Source organism: Sabethes cyaneus, chromosome 1, assembly GCF_943734655.1.
Source record: "Sabethes cyaneus chromosome 1, idSabCyanKW18_F2, whole genome shotgun sequence".
NCBI classification, from domain to species: Eukaryota; Metazoa; Arthropoda; class Insecta; order Diptera; family Culicidae; genus Sabethes; species Sabethes cyaneus.
In genome coordinates this window covers 2106613-2134235 of record NC_071353.1, presented here as the reverse complement: position 1 = coordinate 2134235, position 27623 = coordinate 2106613, and the positions used below count along the sequence as shown (strand labels likewise).

At 39.2% G+C, this 27623-nt stretch overlaps 1 protein-coding gene across 8 annotated transcripts in view; it reads right to left on the bottom strand.

The window, feature by feature from the left end:
* Nucleotides 1-27623, bottom strand: part of LOC128732797 (tensin-1) — a 183790-nt gene that overhangs the window by 36925 nt on the left and 119242 nt on the right. For all 8 annotated transcript variants that reach the window (XM_053826188.1, XM_053826182.1, XM_053826183.1 and 5 more), the window contains 2 exons: nucleotides 9859-10449; nucleotides 5067-5126 (listed from right to left, as the gene is read on the bottom strand). In XM_053826188.1, coding sequence (XP_053682163.1) covers nucleotides 5067-5126; nucleotides 9859-10449 — 651 coding nt within the window. The remainder of the gene's footprint in view (nucleotides 1-5066; nucleotides 5127-9858; nucleotides 10450-27623) is intronic.

Genomic DNA, 27623 nt, shown 5'->3' with positions numbered 1-27623 from the left:
TTCCTTGCTGCGCGCCATATATTTCGCACCTCGTTTCGAAGATCCGGCTCGCCAGATTACGCCTCAGGCGAACCGACGGACTGATTTTTCACCAGCCTTCTTGTACTTCTTGCAACCATTTTGCGTGAAAATTGACAACGACACGATCGATCTTTGGGCTTTGCGACTATGCAGCAACTCCCCGGGCTCTCGAGCGTTCGCATTGGCTTCACACATATTTGGAATAATTTCACGATTATTAATTACATACGCCGAACTGTTGTCGCAAGGCTTGCTTTGGTCGATACGGTACAAGTACTGTGCGCAGGTATTACCCGATAAGGGTTACGAATGGAACACGGTGAAAAGTAATCACAGTTCGCCACCCTGTATTGCAAGTATCATAAATGATTTTTCACTGTGCCAATGCACAGCAGGCGTTGATTTTTCTTGTTGGACCAACTCTAGGATCCGTTATCGGACTGACAACTGTGTACATTTTGGGGTGCGTATGACTTTCCACACTGCGCCGAAGTGAGAGTTGATCCTGCCTTATGAAGTGCGGCCATCATCGGTCTTGCCAAACCTTGCCAAGGATAGGAACGATCGATGAAACGCACGAAATGCGGTACGTACACCGCCGAGCTGGTAATGTGGTGATCAAGATGACAAAACCGTCAATCGATGGTGTGGAAAAAGGCTTTAATTTTCTCACTCGCAGTCCTGGTCACAGGGCTGTGGACCAGCATGGAACGGCGGTACTGTCTAGGTTTGTCTTTCGTAACCAATCCCAAATGCGATCGCCAACGTTTATGCCAACTATTTTTTTTTCTGTCCGTAGTTCAGTTCGATGACAGCCGCAGGCAGTATACAGAGACAGCTGGAATTTTCACTTTTTTGCCCCAGAATTGGCAATTTTTTAGATTGTTTTGGGTGCGTCGACGGCAAGTCGCAGAAAATATATTAAAAAGTACAGAATGAATAATTGAGCTGTCAAGACGGATTTAGGATTGCTCGCTGATGTTAGGTCCGCAGAGAGCGTAGCTCCCCTGAGATAAGGCTTGAGTAGATACGCTTTGAATCGTTAGCAATAAAACGAGTTAGTCGCGTGAAATGTTTTTCCACGTTTGCCTCCGGTTATGTTGGTTTTTCACAATTAAAAGTTTAAAAAGGAAGCGTTTAAGTAAGAAAAAATGAAAGAAAACAATTGAAGCCTATAAGAAGGAGGGTATAAGGGGAAGTTGTTAGTATAAGTATTGTTGGACAGCCTTCAAGTCCGAACACTGTGATTTCTCAAAAGCAAAGACTGATAACAATATTCGGAAAGAATGCAATAATAGTCGTCGTCGTCGTCGTACTTCTTCACAGTATTGTGAGTTTCAATTGGGTATATAAAATAGGTTTACGGGCTGTGGGGGTTGAATAGCCCCGATACAGGTTGTTCAGGTTTATGGGAAAGAATCGCCCGAGAAAGCCAGGACCGCCGATGAAGAAGTGTTACGTTGACAATCAGGCCGTGTTTCTTTAGTTAGAAGAATAAAAATCGACCCATTTACCCTCTCATCGTAACCAAAATATTTCTGTTTGGTCATAAACTGAGATGATTCGGTACAAAAAAAATAGACAAATTCGGTACAATCATTATTGGGGAACTATATGGTTCGGTACGACCATAGATGAATGAATTGGTTCGGAACGACCATTGATAAGTAAAATGTTTCGGTACGATCATTCTTCAATGAAGTATATGATTCGGTACGACCATACACGCATGAAATAATTCGGTACGACCACTGGTGATTAACCTTTACGTCCCCGACATAAAAAATGAAGGTACTTTTAGTTACACTTTTGGCTCTATCTCCACTGATTTTCAATCGATTTTTATGCAACTAGTCTTAATTCTTAAAAGAACCACATTAGATTGGCCTTTAATAAAAAAATATGGTGGTACATTATGGTTTCATTTTCCAGGAGATATTCCAGATCGCGGTGGGATTTTTTTTGACGTCATTAGTAGCAGTTGAAATAAAACTAGAAATCTGCTTAATTGACTGCCCAAAAGTTATCCATTTTATTTGTCGTTACTAATAATGACTTTTACACTATACTGTAGAGCTCTGGCTTACGCCCCACACTTCGGAACATCCGTTGTCGGTTCTACCGAAACTCAAAAGTGGTCATTTGGAATTCTCTTCGAAATATGGCTAATGGGATATCAAATAACAGGCTTTTTCAGCTCGAGCTCCTTAGTGGACATTTGGTCGTATTTTGAGCCGGTTCTGGATATTCCGAAACATCTGGCATCGGTTCTACCGGAACTCATAAGTGATCATTTGAAATTCTCTTCGAAAATAAGGCAAATGGGGTATCAAAGGTAAATCACTGAAAAGGAACACTAAGTCTTTTTTAAACCTCCTCCTTGTCAATGGTCGCCCCCCTAACCTTTTTCCCTATCGTCATCCCTGCCAGTTTAACATCTGTTACCAGTCCACAGAAACAAGCAGAAACAAGCGTTTGAAACCTTTTTTTTATCACACCAAACAATTTTGTAATGTGAAAATGTCCAGTTCGGCTCAGAATACATCCAAATGTCCACTGAAGAGCTCTTGTTAAAAAATCCAGTTATTTGATACCCTATTTGCCATATTTTCGAAGAGAATTCCAAATGACCACATTTGAGTTCCGGTTATTAAAGGCCAATCTAATGTGGTTCTTTTAAGTATTAAGACTAGTTGCATAAAAATCAATTGAAAATCAGTGTAGATAGAGCCAAAGGGTAACTGAAAGTACCTTCATTTTTTATGTCGGGGGCGTAAAGGTTAAAATGATTCTGTATGACATTTAATTAAGATTGTTCGATACGACCATCAGCAAATAAAACGGCGCTGTATGGCACAGAATGGAATGGTCCGCCATAGACAAATGAAATGTTTCGGTACGACCATTGATAAGTAAAAAGATTCGGTACGATCATTGTTCAATGAAGTATATGGTTCGGCACGACCATAGATGGATGAAATGGTACGGTACGACCATTGATAAGTAAAATGATTTAGAACGATCATTGCTGAAGAAAGTATATGGTTCGGTACGACTATAGTTAAATGAAAAGATCATAGATGAATGAAATGGTTTGTTACGCATTGGCAAATAAAGTGGTTTTGTACAATCATGGAACTGAGCCAGAATGCAAAGCAAATTGTCAATGGAGACTGTGATACTGATACTGATTTGCAACAATGTATTTATATTTCCAAAATTCCTTTTAAAACGGAAGTTATGGGTGAATGCCAAAAGGTGACCCAACCACGTCAACATTTCCATACTACTAATTTTCGCTTGAAATCGGTGGCGTTTTCATTACAACACAAAAAATATAAGAGAAGTTAGTTTGGAAATAACAACAAGTAAAGTTCAAAACGTTAAACACACTTAAGTGAATAATGACAGTAAAATTCAAATTAAATCAAATACAAATCAGACGATCTGTTAAGCTGTCGACGATCGCCAAATTAAATCAACACACCATTCTCGAATGCTTCACAGATCGAGAATCTATGTTTATTTAACTGATATTATGTCTTGTTTCTGTAATCTTCTTACTTTTTTTTACCTTCAACGGAAAAACTGTACCAGCTACGTACGATCGCGATCCGCTTCGGACGACCCATCAATCGACGGGTAAATAGAGACATTCAATCGCGCAAAGATGAAAGGCCGCTCTCTTGCTCGCTTAAGGCGGAGCAAAAACCGACCAAGTGTCAACTTTTTACAAATTTATTCGCACCGCAATCGCATTTGTAGCTGGCCGCGCCAATCTACACATATGATCTGTCGCACGATGAAAGTTAACGCGACAAAACCAAACATAATGAAAGAAACGCTAGACGGTTTGAAGTGCTCAATCAACTACCGTCGCTTTGAAAATGTGTTTTATGTTATTTTTTCATTTGTTTGTTGTATAGAGAAAAGTATAGCAATTACCAAAAGAGCTTAAAGAAATGCGAGTTTTTACACAATTTTTTTAATTATTCAGGATTCATTTCCCACACTGTCAGGTGGATTTAATTTGATTCAGAAAACCCCAGAAAAAATAAAAAAAAAATCAATTGATGAGAAAATGTGAAATAAAAATGTTCGTATCTTAGGAACAACACATAGAAGTCAAAGAAACAACACCACCAATTTATTCCTTCCGTCAGTTGATCACCCAATTTAATAAAACAAGCATGTAATTAAATTAACTCTGACTTCAAACTGCGGTACGTTCTGACCAACTGTTTGATTAATTAGATGAGTTTTGAACTCGTTTTTTCACCACTATTGGATGGACTATTTATACATTATTTATAAAATTAGGAAACACATTAGGATTGTCAACTATCCTAAGCAGTTGTGGCATCAAAATCAACCAGAAGTTACAACGGGTTTCTCCGTAGTTTTTTTTTTCAAACTGTGCAAACTTTCTTTTGTCCCTGTTTTCGAGGCCACAGTACGGCATTCCATTTCCTTGGTTCCCGGACGTGGCCAGCCAGATGAGAGTTCATCAACTAGCGATCAACTGAGTCGCTTTTCCTTTTGTGGAAGTCCGAGCCAAACTCGGCGTGCGCGAGATATGTGAGAACCTACAGGTATATAGCGGGAAAAGCGACCAAAGTCCGTTCCCGGTAAGGCAAGCTACGAAACTGGATCTCTGCGCGCTTTTGTTTCCTGTGTGTTTTTCGCCTTTTCCTTCTGACGAAGGAGCCATACTGACTAGCTCCGGGCAGAGACTTTGTCAGACAGCCGGTCAGCCCTGGGCAAAGTTGCTTCCTGTTCGCCGTGAAAGGGCGGCGTGCGCTTCTGCCGGGAATGTCGCACGCAGAATCGTAATAAGGAAGCTTGAACCGGGCCGCAAACTGCAACTGGAGGTTAACTGCAATCCGGAATGCCATACCGAGAGGGCCGAGTACGACAAGTGACAAGAGCGGCGTGAATCTCGGATTCGGTTGAAAAGTGTAACAGAACGTGTGGGTTTCGCATTTTCATTCCGGGTTGTTTTTTTGCATTTGTCAAGTGGTAAAAACCTGCACTCAGTAACTTACCTTGCGGACTAGCTTGACTGGGGAAACTGGATGGCGATACACTAGAGCCCTGTAGGCGACCTGGAAGCGGAATCGAAAGAGAAAAAAAAACAAAATGTAGGATTTGTCGTCAAGAGTTCGATTTCAGTTTACACTGTGAATGTGGGTTTTAGGAAAGTGATATTTAATTGATATTTTATATAAATTTTTATTACATGTCAATCAATTGCAAATTAATGCACTAATACCCCTCGGTTTGGTTTTGTTCAGCATGAAGCCTTCACGTTGAAAGCTGGAGTAATATCAATTATATGGGTCGTACATTTATTACTATCCAAACAATATCGACGGTATTGATGCTATATCAAATTTATAGTCACGATAACTGACAGCAGAAAGTTACAACCTCTAGAGTAAAACTCACTCGCAATCTGTGACTCAAATACCCGACACTTTCTCTAAATTACTAGTTTGTATAATACTACACACGTAAAAAACACCGAATTCGGCAAAATTTTCCAGAAATTTAAACAGCTGACCGTTCGGTAAAAATTTCGGTGATACATATCAAAGTTTGGTAATGTTTAGTATAATAATAAAAAAAATTACCGAACGTTCAGCTGTTCAGATATCGGTAAAATTTTACCGAATTCGATGTTGGTTTTTAATTGTGTGTACTACTAGTAGACTAGTTGTTAGTTTAACATGTGTTAAGTCGAGTTGCCTGAACGAGTAACGGAGAATGTCTTCATAATGGCGCTCAGCTATCAAGTTTCAGTAGTTTCCCTACAAAATTGAAAACTTTTCATTTGTTTATGTTTTTATGCTTTGAGGATCAAAGAGGTGCCAGGTTTTCATATTTTTTAGAAAGCTGAGCCATAAGATATTAAAAATTTAGAAATGTATGTTTGTGTTTTAAAGTGCAACTTTTACAGAAATCAAGTTGCGAGAATGCAATGGAGACGCATGGCATTTTTAGTAGTAAGAAAATGGATATTTCTGGTTGCTCTTTGCATAAAATGGAATTGGGTCAGAAAAGCAGAAAACGATTTTTCTTCTTCCACCTCCCCCTTAATCACGTCACTAAGCAATACAAGAACTTTAATCTATGCCTATAAAAATGGACTTCTGTCTGTCTGTCCGTATGTTCCTTATAGAATCGAAAACTACTGAACCGATCAGCGTGAAAATTTGCATGCAGGGGTTTTTAGGGCCGGGGATGGTTCTTATCATGGTTAGAGATCTCTACTCCCACTAAGAGGGGGAGGGGGGGCTGCCATACAAATGAAACACAAATTTCTGCATAGCTCGAAAACTAATCAAGTAAATGAAAAAAATTTGGCATGTGGGTGTTTTAGGAGACAATATTTTTTTCTATGGTGAATTGAGACCCCGCCCCTCTTTGGGAGGGGAATTATGACCCCTCCCTCTTTCAAGAGAGGGAGCTCCCATACAAAAGAAATACAAATTTCCTCATAATTCGAGAACTAATCAATCAATTGGAACCATATTTGGCATGTGAAGGTTTTTAGAGGCAAGAATTTTTTCTTAGGACCAATTACCTTTTTAGGAGGGGGGGCTCCCATACAAATTAAATACAAATTTCCTCATAACTCGAGACCTAATCAATCAAATGGAATCTAATTTGGCATGCAAGTGTTTTGGGAGGCAAATTCTTTTTCTATGGTGCATTGAGACCTCTTCAAAAGGGAAAATATGACCTCTCCCCCTATAAGAGGCGATGCTCCCATACAAATAAAATATGTACATATTTCCTCATAAATAGAGAACTAATTAAGCAAATGGAACCAAATTTGGCATGTGGGGGGTTTTGGAGGCAGGAATTTTTGCATGATGGTCTTAGTCCCCTCACCCCTGTGGTAGGGGGCTAAGGACTCTCATACAAATAAAACATAAATTTTTGCGTAACTTAAAAACTAATCGAACTCGAGAAAATTTAGACTCTTCCATAAAACATTAGTCAATAACAAGACCACAAAACTATCAATTGGGTTTATTTATTTTCCTAGGTCTACTAACCTCTATTATTATTTTTCAGTTGGGTCCGAACGAGCATCAGCGAGTAAGGAGAGGATAACCCTTGCGAAATGGTACTTTCCACAAAAACATTTTCCGTGAAATGGTACATCCCGCGTAAGGCTTTTCGCGAAATGTTGTTTAATCATGGCGAATATTTTAATGCTATCCGCTTTATTTTATCAGGCTAAGCAATGGGGGGAGTTGTTTTCTACTTTACTGTGAGGAAAATTTGTATATTAAACCACCCATGAACTCCTCAGAAACTTGCAAAACTCGGATTGTGACAAAAGTCATCCGAGATTCACGATTTATGTACAACACAGTTTAATTTGTGGCAATACGAAGTTTGTCGGGTCAGCTAGTGAATAATAACGGGTGTCCACGGTAGAATTGCAACACACTCAAATTGCTCTAACATTTGAACCGTTGGTAAAATCAACTGAAAACTTGTCGTCGAAAGAACAACTCGTTTGCGAAAAAGTTCTGCACAAGTACATCGAGAATCTGTCACATCGTGCAATCGGTAAAAAGTTGAGAATCTTAAATTCTACCTACTGCAAAGGATAAGTTGGATGTTCCAGAGAACCTCCGAAGAGAGAAAATGTCGAATTTTGCCAAGAAATTCTTGATTTGCCAAGCAATTTGTCCCTGTGAAAAGCAGAGAACACTTTTCCCGGCCCCAGATACCATGAACATAGACAGGTGTATTTGAAAGAATGTCTCCAAAAGCGATTGCTTCCTCTTCTGAAGTCTGACAACTGTCCTACGATCCTCTGGTAGGATTTGACTTCTTGTCATTGCTGGAGTGGCATAAGGCAAATAATGTCGATTTCGTGCCGAATGATCATAACCGTCAAATATATCGCACAGTGACTCAAAAGGGCGAAAAGTGAATTTTTTTTCCTAGTGTCTTTTGCTTTCATTTTATCATTTATGGTCTTCAGCACTTTTGTTCGTATGAATGACCCCTTTTATATAAAAGTGTCAAAAGTTAGTCATTGGTTACTATAATAAAAATTCAAAAATAACAGGAAATATGGGAATATAGGAAATATAGTTTCTTCGGCAAAGTTGTAAATAATGTAAAAACAAGCAACTTTGCTGAAGAAATAAAATTTCTATCTTTATCGAGTGCTCAACTATAGAGCATATTATTTGAAACTTCTTTAAAAATTAGTTTTTCATACTTAGCTTTTTTTAGTTGCATTTTACAAGAATACATTATTCTAGGCAATTATCGAAGCACTCAAAATACACGTTTTTGCTGAAGCTCGCAAATCTCCAAGACCTTTACTTGCTATGTTATCGCTTATTCAAGCTTTAAATTTCCTTAACTTCACGGGCATATGCGGTAAAGTCGAGTACTATAAACTTGTACGGGTTTCGCTTGTCCCCAACCACCGAAATGAGAGTACGGCAAGCATACGCTTTAGGTGTTTCGTGTTCGCTATAGGCTCGATTCATGTCCTTTTTTTTGGGTTAACAGATAGACACATGATTTCTTCGGCAAAGTTACTTTGCTAAAGAAATGACATTTCTATCTCTATCGAGTATTGAGCTATAGAGTATTTTCTTTAAAAATTCTTTTAAAATTAGTTTTTCATACTTAGTTTATGTTGGTTGCATTTCACAAGAATATATGGTTATAAACGATTATTATCGGATCGGACTCAAAACACACATTTCAGCAGAAGGTTGCAAATCTCTAGGACGTCTCCTTACAAAGTTATCGCTTATTTAAACCATAATTTTCCTCAACTTCACGAGCCAAAAGCGATAAGACTTAATTTTAAACAGAGCGTATTTATTTTCATGGGTGTTATGTTTGAAAAATCGTATCCCAAAAACTATCGATTGCTCTAAAATTATGTCTAAGAAAGAATTGTTGGAACATGAAAAAAAAATGTCCACTAAAAATATTTTTTCCAGTTTTTCGAAAATTAGAAAAAAAACTTAAAAATATGATATCAAAACTATACCAGTTTTGATTTTTAATTTAAAAAAAATAGAAGTAATTTGAAGATTTTTAAAAGTTATTCTGAGCAGCAGAACGTTCGGTAAAAAATATTTTGGATGCCAAACATTACTAATGATCCGTAAACGTCGATTGGCACCATCGAATTTTACCGAACGTTCGGCTGCTCAGAGTTCGGTAAAAAAATTTAAGTGTGCAATGCACCTGTAATTCAGAACGCGTTATTGTTTATTTTGCACAAAGCAAATCGAAAATTCCACCTTCTTCCACATAATAAATCGAAATGTTGGGTTACTTGAAACTGGCTAACTACCATCCTGACGTTTTCCGGGTCTATGTCGCGATCTTGGAAAAATGGTAGAAATTTTCGACTTTTATGAATAGTTATTACTTTGTTTATTTTTTGTATTAGAGACGCTTTAATTTCTTATTTGGTTTTACTTTGTTTAAAGTCGATTTATTGTGTTTGATTGTTTACTTCTTATTGCTTCTTTGACCCACTTCAGTTTAATGAAACCACGCCCCGGGAAAAAGTTTATTGTTTGTCTAAACCACCCAACGAAACATGAAAGTTTTCTTGGTGATTGACTGGTTCGTTTTCTTCAAATTCCATGTTTGTATAGCATCAAATAATTTGTGCGTAATTTATTTTTCCCTGCAACCCGTACACATTTAACGTCAACGTTAAAGGCACACGAAGATAGAATAGTCATTTATTATTGTCAGCAGCAGTCACCCTAATTGACTAACGACATAAAAACTAATTGAAGGAAAAAAGAAAACCTAAAAGGCACTCACGATTTACGGGTCCACTGCTGGAGATCCCCGAGTCCATAGACAGCGTCAACGGACTCCTGACTGATTCGCGTCCGTCGGCTTGGCTCCGGATCTGCGTTTGTTGTTGTTGTTGTTGTTGCTGCTGCTGTTGCTGTTGGCTCTGTCGCGGACTCACCAGATTCTGATTCTGATCGTACGCACTTCCACCATTCTCTATCACATCACGGTAGTTACCGTTACTATCATTAGGATTAACACTACTATTGCCACTTGCACTCTCACTAATCGTTTTTCCCTGGTAACCGTAGCTGACCCGACCGGCGGCACCGTTTGCCACGTCGGAAACGTTCTGGTAGCGTTTGGCACTGTCGTAAATGTAGTTTACGTTCCGCGGCGGAGGTGTCACTGACGGTGGTTGCCCATTTACCCGTGCACTACCGCTCGCACCGTTAAGGATCGTTTTCGTGTTATTGCTGAACTCGGCCGGCGGTGAGATCAGTGTTTGCGGAATTCCACTATGTCCGCCGCTGGCGGCAGTCGGCGATTTGGGACTCTTGAGGATCGTCGCGTACAGAGAACCATCCAGCGGACCCTGCGTGTGACTCGACTCGTCTGAAATGAAACCGAAGAATGAGGCGTATTCGATTAGGCGATTGGCGAAAAAGTCACTACGGAACGATGACGACGACGCGAACCATCTGTTTTGAAAGGCGGATTTAGTTTCCCTTCCAACCCCCCGACCCTTGTCTGAAAACTGTTTTGTTGTTATTATTATTTGCATGCTAGTCGTCGGACAGCATGTAGACCTTCTTCTTCTTCTTCTGTTTCGTGTTGAGTTTCGTTACTCATGTGGCACGAACAGATTGGGCTCTGCCAAATTTGGTAGTCTACGCCACCAGAAAAGGCTCGGCAGCCTTCCCCTGGGGTCCGAATTGTTCAGTTCGAAATGAGAGGTCGGCCCGAAAGTTCAAGTGCCGATTTGTTCGCTCATCGACCATTGGCGCGGTTTCGGGACGAAGTGAGAGATGAAGAAAATAAAAACTATCCAATCATGCACTAATTTTTAGAATAATTATTTTCATATATATATTTCCATTCACGCTTAAATTGCCAATTAGTGGCGGTTTCGGAATGGCTTTGTTGCTAAATAAGGAAACCGGTAGGAAACTCGGCGGCTTCGAGCGGGTCAGTAATGAATGTTTATGTGGTCAGTAATGAATGGATATTTGAATCATGTATTCGTCGCATTGATAGTGAACAGTGAGTATTGATTGCAGCATTGATTGCCAATTCTGTTTTTAGTGCAGTGGTGATTGTTGTACTATACAATACCTGAGCAGATAAAGTTCGCATTCACTGAATTCCAGTAGAGGTTGTTTCCACAATTTCCTTTTTGTTGTTATGAAACCATTAAATTTTATACGTCTTCGATAATCGATAAAGCTGGTGAGTGCCAAAACCGATAACAAACACCAGCTGACACAGGGACACTTTATCACTTGCTCGCCGTCGGTATTAGACTGAAAGTATGAAACCGAGGCGTGAACTTATTCCGGCTGCACTAACTAACTATGCGGTGCCAATTGTTGCAGAGGCGTTCGATCATGTCTGGATGTAGATAAAACTGCCGTCGTTGGCTCGCTTCACATTTCGGACAAACTAAAATGGTCTCCACTTGGCTTCGTTGGAAAGCACTGCATATCCACCGGGCGGCGACAGCTAGCACATTGGTTAGGTGGGCCGGTTTGGGCCGGTCCGGTCAGTTTCGGAAAGAATCCAGTCTCTCCGGCACAGGGCTCAATCCTGGTCGAACTATTTGAACCTTATTATTTAAAAAGTTTTTTTAACAATTAAGTGTGATTTTAAATCTAAATTAAAATATATTTTAAAAATTCAAAATTCGGCCTGTGTCAATTATTGCGGCGTTCATAGAAATCAACCCTGATTGGCTGAACGACTACAAACAGCTTAAAAATTGCATGCAAATCTAACCGGACTTGCCCGTCTGGTAGGCACGTCTGGCGTGCACTTTTGTAGAATGCAGCAATCGTTGATGGCGAAGCACATTTCGTTGCGACGAAAATTTGCCCAAAAAAATGCGACGGCGAAACCGGAGTTTTTCGGAACCATTAAACACGATTAGGGGCTGTTGTGGTTTAACATTAAATGTCGATAACGTCGGACGAACTGATTCCAACTAAACATCGATTTTTTTTCGGCAGGCATTTGGGCATTAGAGTTTGCATAAAACAAACAATATTTCATACAAAATTTTGGCTCACTCGGATCTAGAGTCGGTGGTGTGGAATCATATAATCAGCCTATATGCAGCGCCGTAGCGTGCGGTTGGCCCGACTGGCCCGCCAGGGGCGCTAACATTTGAAAGCGCCGAAAAGGACCTGAACTTCAGTAACGTATGCATTAAAAATGGATTAATTTCGACTGATGCTTCACATAAAAATATCCTTTTGGTCAGGCACTTCTTGGCCATTTGGCGGGTTGCTCAGACTTCCCGATCCAAGGCGCGGAACGATGAAGCCAGCTTGCTCTCGATCTTTTTCTTAAGCTTCGGCTGCACTTTATGATCGCATTTCACCGTTGAGCGGCCGGAACCAGACTTCCGCGGAACGTACTCACCTTTCTCTAGAAAGGAGGGGATGTTGTAAATGGCGGATTCAGCGGACACGAAGTGCCATACGATATCCAATTTCTTCGCTGCGGTGTGAAGCTGGCAGTACGAATAAAGCTTCGAGCGTAGTTGCTTGAAAATTTTTGCCATAGCAGTTGCAAATCTAGCGCTAAAATCAGCTCATTTTGTTTAATGCATACATTAAGTATACCGAAGTATACTGTATAAGGAACACTCTACGAATTGTGCACGATTGTACAACTCGAAACACGCTAAATTTGGAAGGAACACTGATTTAGCATACAGAGGGGCGCCACAATGCCACGCTACGGCTCTGCCTATATGTGTATGAAATCAAGATTTAAGATTGTCGTGTTGTATGAATTTGACATTTAAGCCATTTTGGGTTCACTAGATAACACGATAGTTGATTGCGGCAAAGTATTTTTGTAAGCATAAATTTTACCGTTTTTTGCAATTTAATTTTTTCCGTAAATAGGCACCTACTGGTAGCTAAAGTTAACATCGCTTGAACCGCCAAAGAATATAGTATAAGTGTGTCAAAAATTATCTAGAAAGTTACGTATTTTGATAATATCAAAAAGTTTGTAGAACATGCCGAACCTGTTAGATGGAGTTTTGTGTACGAAATGTTTAAAAAACTGATTTTAAGGGAGTCACGACAGAAAGTCAATTATATCTCGCAAACCATACGATGCAGATATGTACTTAGAATCTTCGGCAAAGTGTAATGAAATTCAAAGTTCTACAACTTTGCCAAACACATGATCATACTATCTAGTTCCTATAAAAAATTAATTGTTTCAAATTTGTTATCCCCTTAATATCTAATTATATGAAAAGGTCATTAGATGCAGAATACTTTTTTATGAAACTTCTCCTAAGACACCTAAGCTTGAAAATGTCAGGAGAAGCGAGAAAAGACTTTTGACCGCCTTTTTCCAGAATGGTCCCACTGTGCGCTGTCCCTAATTATAGCAATCCCTGGCGTAGTTGACCAGTGCATTTTACTATAAGGGTCATTTTTGCACTGTCGATAGGCCATATCGGGATGATATAGAATTCAGAATGAAGGAAGGGTGATGAGGGACCTGAGAATAAACCCATGCTGAAGTCACTTTGACATCGAATGGCCTGATTCTACTAAGATTCGAACCCATAACCATTCGCTTGTCAAAGCAGACCCGGTAACCTTGCGGCTCTGTACCCCCCCCCCCCCCTGTACCCCTGCTTTAATTTAGTCTATTGTCTATTTCTCTTATTCTTAAGGCTATTCATCTTAAGGTAATTAAGGTAATAATAGTTTTGCAGCTTTTCGAAGTGCGAAGAATCTCCTGTGCTCATGTCTTTGAACAGACATTGACATTGACCCGGTTATGAATTTATGAACTAGTTTTGCTAAAGCTTTCGATTTCGACATGGTTTCACACATTCTAGCGGTTTTGAAGTTCGGCAGTATGGGGCTTCCAGAATGTCTGACACAGTGGATCATGTCCTATATCTCACGGAACGGAATGCATTTCTACAGTGAAAGCGGGGCTTGCTCTACTCCATTTCAGATTCAGTCCGGTGTTCCTCAAGGCAGTGTTTTGGGACCCCTGCTGTTCGCTCTGTTCAACAACGATCTGTGTGGGAAATTGAAATCTCCGGGATCATTATATGACAACGATCTCAAATTATATCACGTGGTTACGTTGCTGACAGACTGTTGTGCGCTTCAAATGGGCCCTTCTGGCATATAAAAAATGACATCAACACGCTGATAAAATGGTGCAGCGCGAATGAAATGTTTTGAGGACTCTTATCAACAGTAAATTAAGATTTGTGAAACACATCTCGGCAGTTACGGCCAAATCTTTAGCAATGCTGTGTTTCTTGAAGAGAAATACAAAGTTTTTTCTTGATGGCAACATTCTGGAGACCTTGTACTGCTGGCTTTCGTGTAGGGTATTTTACAATACGAAGTGCAAATTCGGGCACTATACAACGCAGTTCACGTCAACAGGATCGAACGAGTGCAAAGGCAGTTTATTCGGTAACACTCTACAAAATATTAACTACAGTGATAGAACAAATCTTCCTCCATGTAAAAGCCGGTGCATGCTGGTCGATCTACCAACACTGTCGAGCAATAAATAAATATAAAAGAAAATAAAAGAATTTTAGAAAATTAAGTTGCGAGCATTATATATTGCTCTCGGCTCTATGCTACGGTGAAGAGAGTGAAGTGAAAACATTGGCATTATGCCTGATAATTGTAGCTTTTGATGTAGACTACTGATTACGTGTTGAATATATTGACACATTTAAAAAAAACTTGAACATATGAAAGATTCTACCAAATTTTTATTTGCGTTATCATGAAAAAGGTAGTTCTTACATAGCTCTTACCAATGAATGATCTTCAGAGAAAATGTGTGTTTTAATATTTTGAGTAACTTTGTAGAACATTGAAAAGCACTGAAAAAATCGTCCGCAAAGTTATCAGCTAAAATTGATTTTTAAGCACTTTTTCCAAACAAATCAGTATATTTGGTCAGCCATAAGAGGTAGAAAAACTACTGTGTTCAATAAATTTTCACAGTTTATAATTTTCGCGTGATCGTTTATCGAAATAAACTGCCAAAGCATGATAGTTTTCGCAACCATTGCTATTGCAATATAGCTTTGCAAGAAAATAATTAAATAATTGATTTTATAGTGGTTAGATGCACAGAGAATTCCTGCTCCTGTTTATGAGATTCAATAAAAAAAGTTATAAAATTGGTAAACAGACCTAGCTTGCTACTGAATGATATTCGAACGCGATCATAAAAGATTTAAATTGAGTCATTTTGTCTAAATCATTACCGCAAAGCGATTATAACTGCAATTTTTTTTCTTTTTGAACCACACCGCAAAAATCGTGCACTTCGGGCGGAATTCCAAACGATCGCAGTCAGTACTAGACCATCGTAAATCTTCTTCGATATACGAATGGGTGCACTAAAACTGATCACGGTGCTATATTTTGCCCGTGCGGATGTAGTTTGTTTATCCTTCATTTATCGGTTAGCAAAGATTCGAACAACAGTATGAGGGGACGATGGGTAGGCCGGTAGGGGGCTACAATATCCTCTGAACCATAATTGAGTTCAACAATGACATAAGCACCAAAACAAAACCAAAAAAAATAAAAAATATTTTGATCTAATAGATTTTTTTTGAACTTCTCACCAACAAAGAGAGAAAAGCATTGTTTTAATTTTGTAATTTGGAAGGAGTTACGTCATGTTACACTCCAAACCGGCTGGCGGCGGAGGAAGTTGTTGTTTGGATATGTTATGTCCAATAACTTTCTGCTGAACTGGATCGATCTTTTTTTTCTTTCGTCGGCACAAACACACTGTGTGTGTGTGTAAACATGAGTCCATTGATTTTAATTTTAGATTGTGACAGTATACCGTATACTTCTAGGCGGCTTGGAATGACCAGGTTCGAATGGCGAAAAAAATGTTTGTTCAGCTTTGTTGAATTTACACAAATGAGTTTTTTTTTATTATTTTTTAGCAGAGTCGCAGTTATTGGAATTTCCGAAGATAACTATCATTATACAAAATACTATTAAATTAGAAACAACGGGACCAAAAACTTTCACACCGGTCGGTGACAGCCAGTCAATCGCCAGTAGTCGTGAAGAGTTTTCAGAAACCCTGTAAATCTTCTCGCTGGGAGTGTGGCAAACAAAAACAAACACACAATGTCGGTCATCAGAGACTGGCATCATATCAGCAACCGAAGGCAATCTAACAAGAACTGTTCATTTTCTCACAATTTGACAAACGTCAGCAGCGGCCGGATTCGGTTGGGTATGGTCCGGAGTGTACCGGCGACAGAAGGAAAACTATTTTCGGATCGTGTGACGAGGTTTCCTTTGCCACTGCTGCTTTATTCATATCGCAACAGATACTTTCAATGTTTTGACGTAAGTCCCGAAACAAACTCCGTGGCGCAGAGTGAGTAAGCTTTGTTAACAGGTTGAGAAATATACATACTATACAGAAATGTTTACTGTAGATAACACATATTTTTCGTTATCGAGCGAAGTTTAATTGCGCCGCAGTCTCTGATAATAAACCCGGGGTTGAATTCAAGTGAAGCTAGACCTAATCGGGTGGGCAGCTGAAATTCGTCACGTAATCATTCCACCTGTGACTAAATAAAAACCGTTCGACATTCCATCGACGTCAGTATCGAAACGCTAAAGTCCATCGGGTTATCACGAACCGAAATCGCGGAAAAATGCAGCCATACAGTCTTTCAATCTCGGTTAATCCACATCAATCAATATCGTAAATCAGAACTTACAAAGGACCATTTCGCGCATCGATGTATGCCGGTATCCTTCTACGGTAGACGAATTGACTTGCACTAAATTTGACCGATGGCCACAATCTATCACCGGCAATCAATGACTTTTACACTTCATAAACACTTGCGCGAGCACATAAACCTTGCCAGTTGCCACCAAACGAATTGTATTCTCAGAGGAATCGTTCGTTCACGCCTAATCGTTCAGTCACGAGACGCGTCCACGAGACGGCATATAGGACCTTTCTTTTCACCGAGAGACCGAACGCGAAAAGGTGCCAATCGGAAAGTTAATACTGATTGATTTGATAACCGGCAGTTGATTTGTTTTTTTTGTCCTCTCTTGTACGAAATGTGCAAAATTCTGCCATCAACGAAGAACGCACCGTAAATGCGCCGCGAGCTGGACCGCAGCAGGCAACGACGACTGAGTTGCCTTTGGTACTGCACACTCGCTCGAAGAAACATACAAGCGGGACCCGGCCAGTAAGCCAACCTGCTGCTGCTGCTGTTGTTGCTGGTAGTTCCACGCGTGGTGTGAAAGCATTTCGATTTAATCTCGCACGGTGGTACCGAGGTGGGCAAACATGCATCCTGGTTCAAATAACGTGATGAATTTGTAGCGACTTTTAGATATGATTACGATTTTTGCACTGTTCGATAATTATATTTATAAAAAGTCTTTCAGTATACCGAATACTTTCTGAATCCTAATTTGAAATTAATTTATTTTAATACTTGAAAAATATTATTTTTCACTAACTCGATTGTGAAGTTCTTTGTATGAAATACTAATTACATTCTTAGCATGTTAGCTTGATGTCATGGATGCCTGCTGGAAGTTAAAATATACAAGCTTGTACAAACCAAGGTGAGTTAAAATAACCTCTCTTGACTAACCTTGGTAAAAACTTTGTTTTACAGATACTTCACAATATTTGATCACATCACAATTCAATTTCATGATTACAGGCTCCTAACAATCGCAACAGTCAAAAAGTGAGATACACAGTAAAGCTCTTCAGGAAATCTTCAGTTAAGAGTGACGGAGTGCTCTTGAAAAATTTCAGAGGACACCCTGAAAGAGGTCGGATCTGTCTATTCTGAAAATCACGCATACGCTTAACTTGAGCAATCAGAAACTTATGTTCCTTTTACCGTGGGCTCTAAACGAAGATTTTCTACCTCCGGCAATTTTAAGCATAAGCATAGGATAAGCATAGGATTCCGCCCGTGTGCTGCTACGCCGTTATTTACCAGGACAGATGAAAATTGCAAAATGATGGCTGGAAAAAGCATACTTGGGACAGCACACTATTCGTCATTGTGCAACCTTATCAAGCCCCTGCATGCTGATCAATACCGACGCCGGCCATGTCCGAATGCGGATCCTTTTGGGATGGGAAGCAATGTTAGTCTAATACTTCTTGCTACTAAAGACCAGGGAATTCTCTGCATCATCACAAGTATTTCGGGAAAGGAATTTTTATTAGCAGAAGGGGAACTAGATAGGGATCCATCTAAAGGGATGTTGTAATCTGTCAAAAGCTAAGCGCGGTTTCGGTGATGAAGATAAAGATAAAGTAGCGGTATATTTTTTCCAGCAGTGTTCCTTCAAAATGTTTGGGCTCTCAACGGAATAACGCCGAAAAATTGTGCATAAATAGGTACAGAACCTGGATTAACGCTAAAAAAGTTAGCGAAAATGGAAGAAGTAAGTGAGAAAGTCGTGCGAACAGCGATTAGGAAGTTCAGTGAGGATAACTCATTTGAAGACCGAAAACGGGTCGATGAAAAGATCCTGCCAGCCCTCATCTGGACAATCGTAAAATGTGGGTGTTCAAGCAAAGGAAGAAGGTTTCAGTACGAGATGTGACCAGAAAGGTTGACACGTCGAAATCAAAGGATCATCGCATAAAAGAACGTTTGAATCAGTGAACCTATAGAAAGCAGAAGCATCTAAAACGAATTCCAAAACAAGAAGCATCAATCAGTCCTAAAGAGTGAAAGCTATACGATACCCAGACTAGCCCTCGCCAATGCACTAGGTCTAGGGGGCGCCTAAAACGGGCTGAACCTCAGTAAGACACTCTTATCTTGACTCTTAAGTCTAGCGAAGTACTGGCTATAAATATATAGGAAGTTGGACGAACCATGTATCACAGTCTAATTGTAAAAAAATCATAAACTTTGAAGGAACACTGATTTAAGAAACGAGGGTGTGCCAAATCGGGCCTTCACCAGGGCCGCCACAATGGCACGCTTCGGCTCTGAAACCAGGGGTATGGGTACAAAATCTAATAAAAAATGTGGTTCACAATATTATGCAAAACCTGGTCCAAATTTGGTAAAAACGTGGTCAAAAATCTGGTCCAGAATCTGATGGTTCTGGTTCATGATTACGATCTCATGCAAAATATCATCGAAAATGTAGTCCAAAATTAGATCCAGAATCTAGTTCAAGTCTGTTCCAAAATATGTTAGAAAATTTGTTAGAAAAATGTGGTTCGCAATGTAGTCCAGGTCCAAGCTACAGTCAAGGTCCAGAATCTGGTTCTAATCCTGATCCAAAATCTGACGGGTGGCTTAAAATCTGATTAAAAATGTGGCCCAAAATCTAGTTTATATTCTGGACCAGTTCGTGAATCTGGACTCAAATTCAGTTCAAAATCTGATAAAAAATGTGATCCATAAACGGAGCAAAGTCTACAATCTTGTACAGGTACAGAATCTGTATCTGCCCACGATTGTTCTAGATCAGCTGAAATCGTACAAAGGACCATCAGAATGGTGCTTGGGAGTAGCAGATCATTCTCAGTGTGCATTTTCTGGTGATCTAATACTTTGTGATGATCAATAGCAAAGCTGGTCACGCCCATGCAGGTCAACTAGGGAGGGAATGGAATGTTAGTCCAACACTTGCTGCTACTAGAGACCGAGGCAGCCTTTGCATCATCCATAAGTGTCACACACAGGAAGGAGTTGTTGTTATTGGAAAGGAATTGATCTGAATCCACCGAGGCCATTCCTGCTCGCGTACGATTCGAGGACGTGTTTGGTTACGCGGCCATTGCGAAACAGGTAGTGGAGATCCGAAATACCGATGTTTAAGAAAAAAAACCCATGAGAAATCAGTTTTCTGCACCGAAAATTATATGCTATCAACATATTCGATTTGATGGAAATCGCGCGCGGGCAGTTATTAAACACCAATAGACATTTGTTGATATGCACGAAAGCCGTCCTAAGACAAACATGTCTATTTGGCAATTACCTCGAAAATCATGACTCAAATGAATTCAAAATGACCTTCAAGAACAACCGCTGTCGAAAAAATGCAACGAGCGAGACACGAAAGCAAACGATGCTAAATTACCATGCGAAACGATACTCAGTATGTTTATTTATTTATTTACTATAAGTCTTCGGCCAAGGCAGTACAGACGTATCTTATCTTAATTTTAAAATTTCATTCTTAAATCTAGTTTTACAAATGTTGAAATCAAACACGTGGTTCACTTCATTGAACAGCCGACAACACAAATGCAAAGGATTATTCTGGCCGTATTGAGTGCGATGAGCCGGGGTCCAGAGGAGAACTCGATTTCGGAGAATCCGACGGGGTACATTCAAGTTAATTTCTTCCAACAGGTCACTGCAGTCAATTATTCCCATCAACAGGTCAAAGATTATTAGTCTCTGAGAAGTTCGTCTTCTTTCAGCAAGCGTGCATAGGTTGATAAGTCGGCAACGATTTTCGTAGGCAGGAAGACGCAAAGGGTCCTGCCATGGTAAATGACGCAAAGCAAATCGAATGAAAGAGCGTTGAATACTTTCAATTTTTTTTATATGTCCTGTTTGGTACGGTGCCCACACTGGTGCTGCGTATTCCAAGATACTGCGAACTAATGAACAGTACAACGTTTTTAGAGCATAGACGTCTATGAAATCCGAAGCATTCCGTCGTACGAAACCAAGTACAGCATAAGCTTTCGATGTCACTATACTGATATGCTCGTCAAATTTCAACTTGGTATCAAGTGTAACACCCAGATCTTTGATAGAGCTGCAACGTTTCATTTCATTTCCGTTAATTTGATATGTGAAATGCTGAGGGTTACGGAGGCGGGAGAAAGTGATAACGCTGCATTTTGATACATTTACCTCCATGCCGTTTGTAATGCACCAGTACAAAAGGTTATTCACATCTCGCTGAAGAGTATCGCGATCAAGAGAACTAGTGATAGTGATGTTATCACTGGTTGTATAAGACTAACCCGGGTATTCCAAAGTTTTCTTGCAAAGTCAGTAATTACGAAAATAAAGATCAAAAATGTACCTTTTTATAAGTTTACGGTGGCTCGAAAACCTCGTGACAAACTTGAATTTATTAAACCTGAAATTAAAAAGCAGGCACAATGAAACGAGCCAATATCGTCTCTAAGTTGATAAGCATTTCCTCCTATCAACGCTAATATGCAGAGATATAGCACCCTACACGCGTTTTTTCTGCCTTCCGAAATTTTGCCGATAAACACTCTTTGAGTGATAAACACTTTTTGAGCTACGCTGTAGAAGAATAACATAAAGAGCAATGGCCCCATATAACTTCTTTGAGAACATCAAATCAATTTTTATGCTATTAGATTTGTTCGATGGGAATTTTTGAAAGTTACCATAGGATTGCTGTAAGATTTCACAATTTTATGAATATTGTACATAGTTTTAGCGAATAAACTCATGAACAACACTAAATTAAAAAACGATTTTATGAAACAAAAACATTTTCTTATCAGGATTGCTAAGAAAATTAGCATTTCCATAAAGAATACTTGACCTACGATGCTAGGTTCAAGAGTTATGAACTTTTGAAATAGGCGATGTCTGAGAAAATCGGAAATCTCGTTTTTAAATATTGTTTTCGTTTATGAGTTCGTCAATAAAATTTTGGGATCCTTTGGCTCAAACCTGTACAATAATGTTGAAAACATGCCATTTGGTTTTTATATTACCGAGCGGTAAAGATGAAAATTTTCTACTTTTTTGAACTAAAATAGTGAAAATTTTTATGTAAGTATTTTCACCAATCAGTAGGAAAATTTTGACCTTTAATGCAGCCACCAAAGACCGCTGTTCCAAATAAACCGCACTCCGGTGGTGTCCGCCTGTGAAGTGTTAGACTAACGAAATTGCGTGGTTCGAGAATTTCAGAGTTTACACCGACAGGTTTTGCGTTTTGCCGGTGCTCTGCGCATACAGCACTAACAAAACAGCTTTCATTAGGCACGGCCAAAACTAAACTGTAGGCAAATGTTTGTTTGACTCATCCTTCCTCTGCGGAGAAGTTTCAAAAGCATGCTTAAAAATATATCATTAGAAACTGTTTTGATAACCCACAGGGATATTATCGATGACAGATGAAATACACTCTTCTTTTTGTACTTTTGTTAAGCCGATTTGCCTCGTGTCTGTCTTTTTCTTGTTTATTTACATTACTTGGACCCGACTCGATTCGCGAAACAAGCTGCCATAATCTCCCATTGAATGGTTGCGTGTGCGTACAAAAAAAATGTTTGCGTAGTTGATAGCGGAAAGTGTTTATGTGAAATGCCACGAAGACAGTTCGTGGATAAGCGGATGAATAACGGAATCGCTTTTTTTAGCCTCTCAATTATATATGAACCAACGATAAGATATGTTTGAATGAAAATAGCCGAAAGATTGGCCCTTCTTCATATTCACACCGATTCCGCCACGACTGGTGCGTGGCAGATGAAGATCTAATTTTGGAATTCGCCAGCGAACGAGCGTCCGATCCGATCCGAAAGATCAGGATGTCATTTTCTGCGTCGCGTCGGTCGGACAGCCAGCCACAGAATATAATGCTAGAGCTTCCAAAAGGTGACGGTGGCACGGTGCTGCGGGTACCAGCCACTGGGGAATCTAGAAAATAGATGCGAAGAGATTCCCTAAGCCGCTTAGTGCGAGATCGTATTTCATGCGTGCTTATACGTAAACATACGCATTTTATTTTGCTAAGTGGCTTGATAGTAGGTATATTGGGGAATTTGTTTTCGGCATGTCACCTGACAACTGGAGCGTGGAATTATGATTGCTTCGATTTCATTCGAGTAGATTCGATGATGGGTGAGGATCGTCTATAATTTCATCTGACGGTTGGTTGAAAAGAATTTTGAATTTGATTTGTTCTGGAGCTTGATACTAAGAATTGATAAATGACATAGCGAAGAGTGGAATTTTGGAATACTTTGGAACTTTTTTTTAACCATAACCAGTATAAGTGGTTGGTGAAATATCCATTGCAACCGCCGCGACGGATACCTATCGCTAAAGCAAACATTTACAATGCCACCCACCAATGCCAGATAGTTTCACTCACTGCGGTGCATGCTAACCAGAACCATATGTGCGGTTTAGTGTGTAAACCTCCCACACCCATTTTTCTACTCACACCCGGTTGCACGCGAAAACCTCGTTGGTAGCGAGCGAAGCTCTTTACAGTCAGAAGATTAGAGAAAAAAAATCACCCTCCTCTAGATTTCCAATCAATCGATAGCTTAACCTTCACAGCATGTGTTGACCTATTGCCATTTGACGACTCATCGTCATTTTATGATGAGCAAGAGCGCTAGAACCTGACAGCCACGCCACAGTAGGCACCGACAGTTTAGCTCCAGTGCTTCGAAATTTTCTAATAGTCATTGCATAATTTATAACTTCCGCCTAGTTTCAGATTCAACTAGAACTAAAAACTAACTTTGCGCAAATGACTTGTAATAAAAGGCAGCAGTAAACAGTAATTTCACTTGTTTTTCTTTAGCGTGGAATACCTACATCAGCAATCGGTTACGGTTATGGTTCTAAGCCTTTCTACATCAGCCGAGTTCATCGGCGTATCGCTGGCATGCGACGATACGAAGCGATGAAAGATAGCAATCTCTTGATGAAAAATTACAATTTGAAGGTGTCAGCATGAATCCGGACTGACGACGATGATGGCGCCGGCACGGTAGAGGTGCAGCTTTATTACGACTCAGGAGGAGAATTTGCCGTCAGTCGTCAGTTTAAGGCCATCAACACGTTATCGGAACGCCAAATCTAAGAGATTTCTAATTAATTGGAGAGTCTTGTCTTTAAGATTCTAGTGCCTTATTAGAGTAAAGGTCAAACAAACTTCGAGTCTCGACATGGTGATTAGGTAAATTGGGAGACTGTGATTTTTGCGTTGATTCAGCAGATCGTCCTCTTTCAAATGTACCGTAAAATACCTTCACTATGTGTGGTGACCCCGTGTAATGACATTGTAGTTACGAATGGATGATTCATTCTACCTTTCTGTTTTTTTAGTCGTACTGCTTTTACCGTGGGGATGTTGGCGCAAAATGATTCTAAAAATATAAAATGCTCTGGTTGCCCTCTTCACAGGGGGGTGTCGCGTTCATCCGACGCCGTTGGCGAGAACACCCGTGTGTGTTTGTGTATGTTTGCTATGTTTGCTGCGCACGACCATGAGATCCACGAATAAACAGAATTAAAAAGCAGAAGAAGCGTCAAATTAATTAGCCGAAATTAATCACGTTGCGCGATCGACGGATGGGAATCGCTTAATTTACCGAAAAGAAATCACAAATTACAGTGGGAAGCGAGTACAAAAAATAAACGCCTTTTTTTTGTACAACCTGTCACTCTTGGATCGCTGGGTTTGGTAAGAAGATTTCACTAAATTTTGTCGTTTGAGTTTCACCACTTTGACGAACAATTGGAAAGAAACATTAGAATTGAAACTAATCTGTTCAGATTAGCGAATATTACTTTACTATAAAAAATATCGATTAGAGACTAAAGATGATGAATTAAGTTACAGAGCTGAGTAAGCTTTCGTTCTGGTCTTTACGCGGAATTTATGCAGAATTTTCAATGGACGCTCGGTATAATTATCCTACTAACATGGAAATGGTCTACCATATGAAGTTCCAATGGAGAATTAAAAAAATGTTCCAGAGCCTCTAAGCATGGCTTAATTCAGCTTGTGTTTCACTCAATCTTTTACAAGTACTGTCAGTTTTGTTTTAGTTAAAAAATAAAAATGTAAAATTAGATTTATTTCCGCCAATTTTGTTTCAGTGTCGATTTGCATTATTTTTAAACTTGTTTCATATTTCTGTGAAATTCTTGTTTCATTTTTCTATTTGTATCAGGTTTGTTTCATATTTTTATAACTTTTATCTTATTTTTTTACGATATTTGCTTTATTGTGCATAATTTGTATGTCATTTTAGTGTTACGCTTGCACACTTTCTATTTATTTTGGGTCATTTTTGTGCCATTTTGATGTTCTTTTGGTATTCTTTGGTGTTTTTTTATCATTTGTTGCACTTTTGCCAATTTTGTTAATATGTGTCAGGTTTTGCATCCTTGTTGAGTTATTTATGTGTCATTTTGAAATAATTTTTATCCCGTGTGTAAGTCAATTTTGTACTCTTTTTAAACCTGTTTGCCATCCGTGTCGTTTTTGTGTCGTGCCTTATTGTAAGAACAAAAAGTAAAATGTCCAAAGTTACTTGAGATTTATACCAGTTTTTAAGTTAGCACGAATCTGTAATTGAAGTTGTGTCGTGCCATTTCAATATTGGGTTTACATCACTTTCGTGTTGTGTAGTGTTATTTTCTTTTATTATTTTTGTTTCTCTTTTTGTTTAATTTTTGTGCCAGTTAGTTAGTTAGTTTTACAAGAATACAATGTTCTAGGTAATTATCGAAGCACTCAAAATACACGTTTTCGCAGAAGACTACAAATCTCTTGGACTTTTACTTGCTAAGTTATCGCATATTCAAGCTTTAAATTTCCATAGCTTCACGATCCCATGGGGTAAAATGGGGCAAGCGGATTTATGAAATCAGCACTTCATCTTAAAGCTTAAATCGAGTACTATAAACTTGTACGGGTTCCGCTTGTCTCCAACCACCCAAATGAGAATACGGCAAGCATACGTTTTGTGTGTTTCGCGTTCGCTAAAGGCTCTTTAAACGTCCTTTTTTGTGTTAATAGATAGACACATGGTTTCTTCGGTAAAGTTATGGAAAATATAAAGGCAAACAACTTTGGTAAAGAAATGGCATTTCTATCTCTATTGAGTGCAAAGCTATAGAGCATTTTTCTTGGAAATAAAATAAAGGAATAAAGGTCCAAGAGATTTGCGGTTTTCTGTAAAAACGTGTATTTTGAGAGCTTCGATAATTGCCTAGAATATTATATTCTTGTAAAATGCCACTAAGAAAAGCTAAGTATAAAAAACTAATTTTCAAAGAATTTTTAAAGAATATGCTCTATAGTTCAGCACTCGACAACGATAGAAATTTTATTTCTTCAGCAAAGTTGTTTGTTTCTATAATATTTACATCTTTGCTGAAGAAACTATGTCTATGTTTCCTAACACAAAAAAGTTATTTTTTTATTTTTATTATAGCAATGACTAACTTTTGACAGTTTTAGATTAAAGACCGAAAATGATAACATAAAAACAAGACACTCGGAAAAAAGTTCCAGTTTTCGCCCTTGTGGACTACTGTGCACCCCTCTGGTTGCCTTTCATGCCAAAAGGGAAGGATATCCGATTGGAACGTCGAATTTGCGATGGACGTGCTTTGGGTTTTGTAACCAATGGCCACCAACGAATTAAATAAAGGTTAAATGAAATTTTAAAACGCCAAATACTTGCCAGTTTCGTGGCATTCCCCTCAAACTACCAAGCAACAAAACTGTAAAATTTCCTAAAATATTTTCTGCTGTTGCTGATACATCGAAGTGATATTTTCAATTGAAAGTAAATTCAATTTTATCTTCAATTATTACTTGTTGTTGAAGGCGACCAAGACCGATTGATGAATGATATTCACATTTAGCATGAAACATTTATTAGAAGCTCTAATATCACGAAAATTATCGGCATCAAGCATCGAGCATCAAGGTCTGAACGAAGGTCTGAACCTCACGAGTGATTTCCGTAGCGCACGTGCTCACTGTTTTAGTGAGCCGAGCGGGAGGCAATAGATACTCATAAACATACACATGCCAGAAATACAGTCTGCATTAGTCCTTGCTCTAATAATCTGACATAAAGGAATACTTCATCGAGTAAAATACGTTACCAATACAACGATAATGCTAACATAGGCCTACGTCACCCTTAGGGCTGTATACCGTATAGCTTTTTTTGTTCATTTTGTGTAATTTTAAAAGCACGAGCAACCGGCCCCGTCGCCATTGAGCAAAAATCGTCGCATTTCTTCAAACTCCACCATCAGGTGGGTTGAGTAGGCACAAATTATGCCTCTACCTCGATCTATTGTAATCGAACCACCGAATTGAGAAGTTTAAGCTAAGTCGTTTTTACTCACGGAACGGCTTGCTTAATAAGGGGGTTGTGCAGCCTCCTTTTGTCCAGCACCTCGAATCCGTTTATAATCTCAGATTATGCCTTGGTTCGACCCATGCACCTTCCAGCAATGGACAAAAGGTCAAGACAAAAAACACGAGGTTGATCTAAATGTAGTTTGTTTGCGGATGCAGATAGATATGATAGAATATCAAACTTTGGAGTAATGTTTCAAAGAATTTTTGAATAGAATAGTTACGTTAGTCATCAAACAGGCAAAATCCACAAGCTATATTTTTTGACATTTTCCATTCTTCCTTCTAGTTTTGAAATTAAACCTCTCAAAACGATATTATAGCTTTACTTAATTTATGAGCCAGAGCTACATA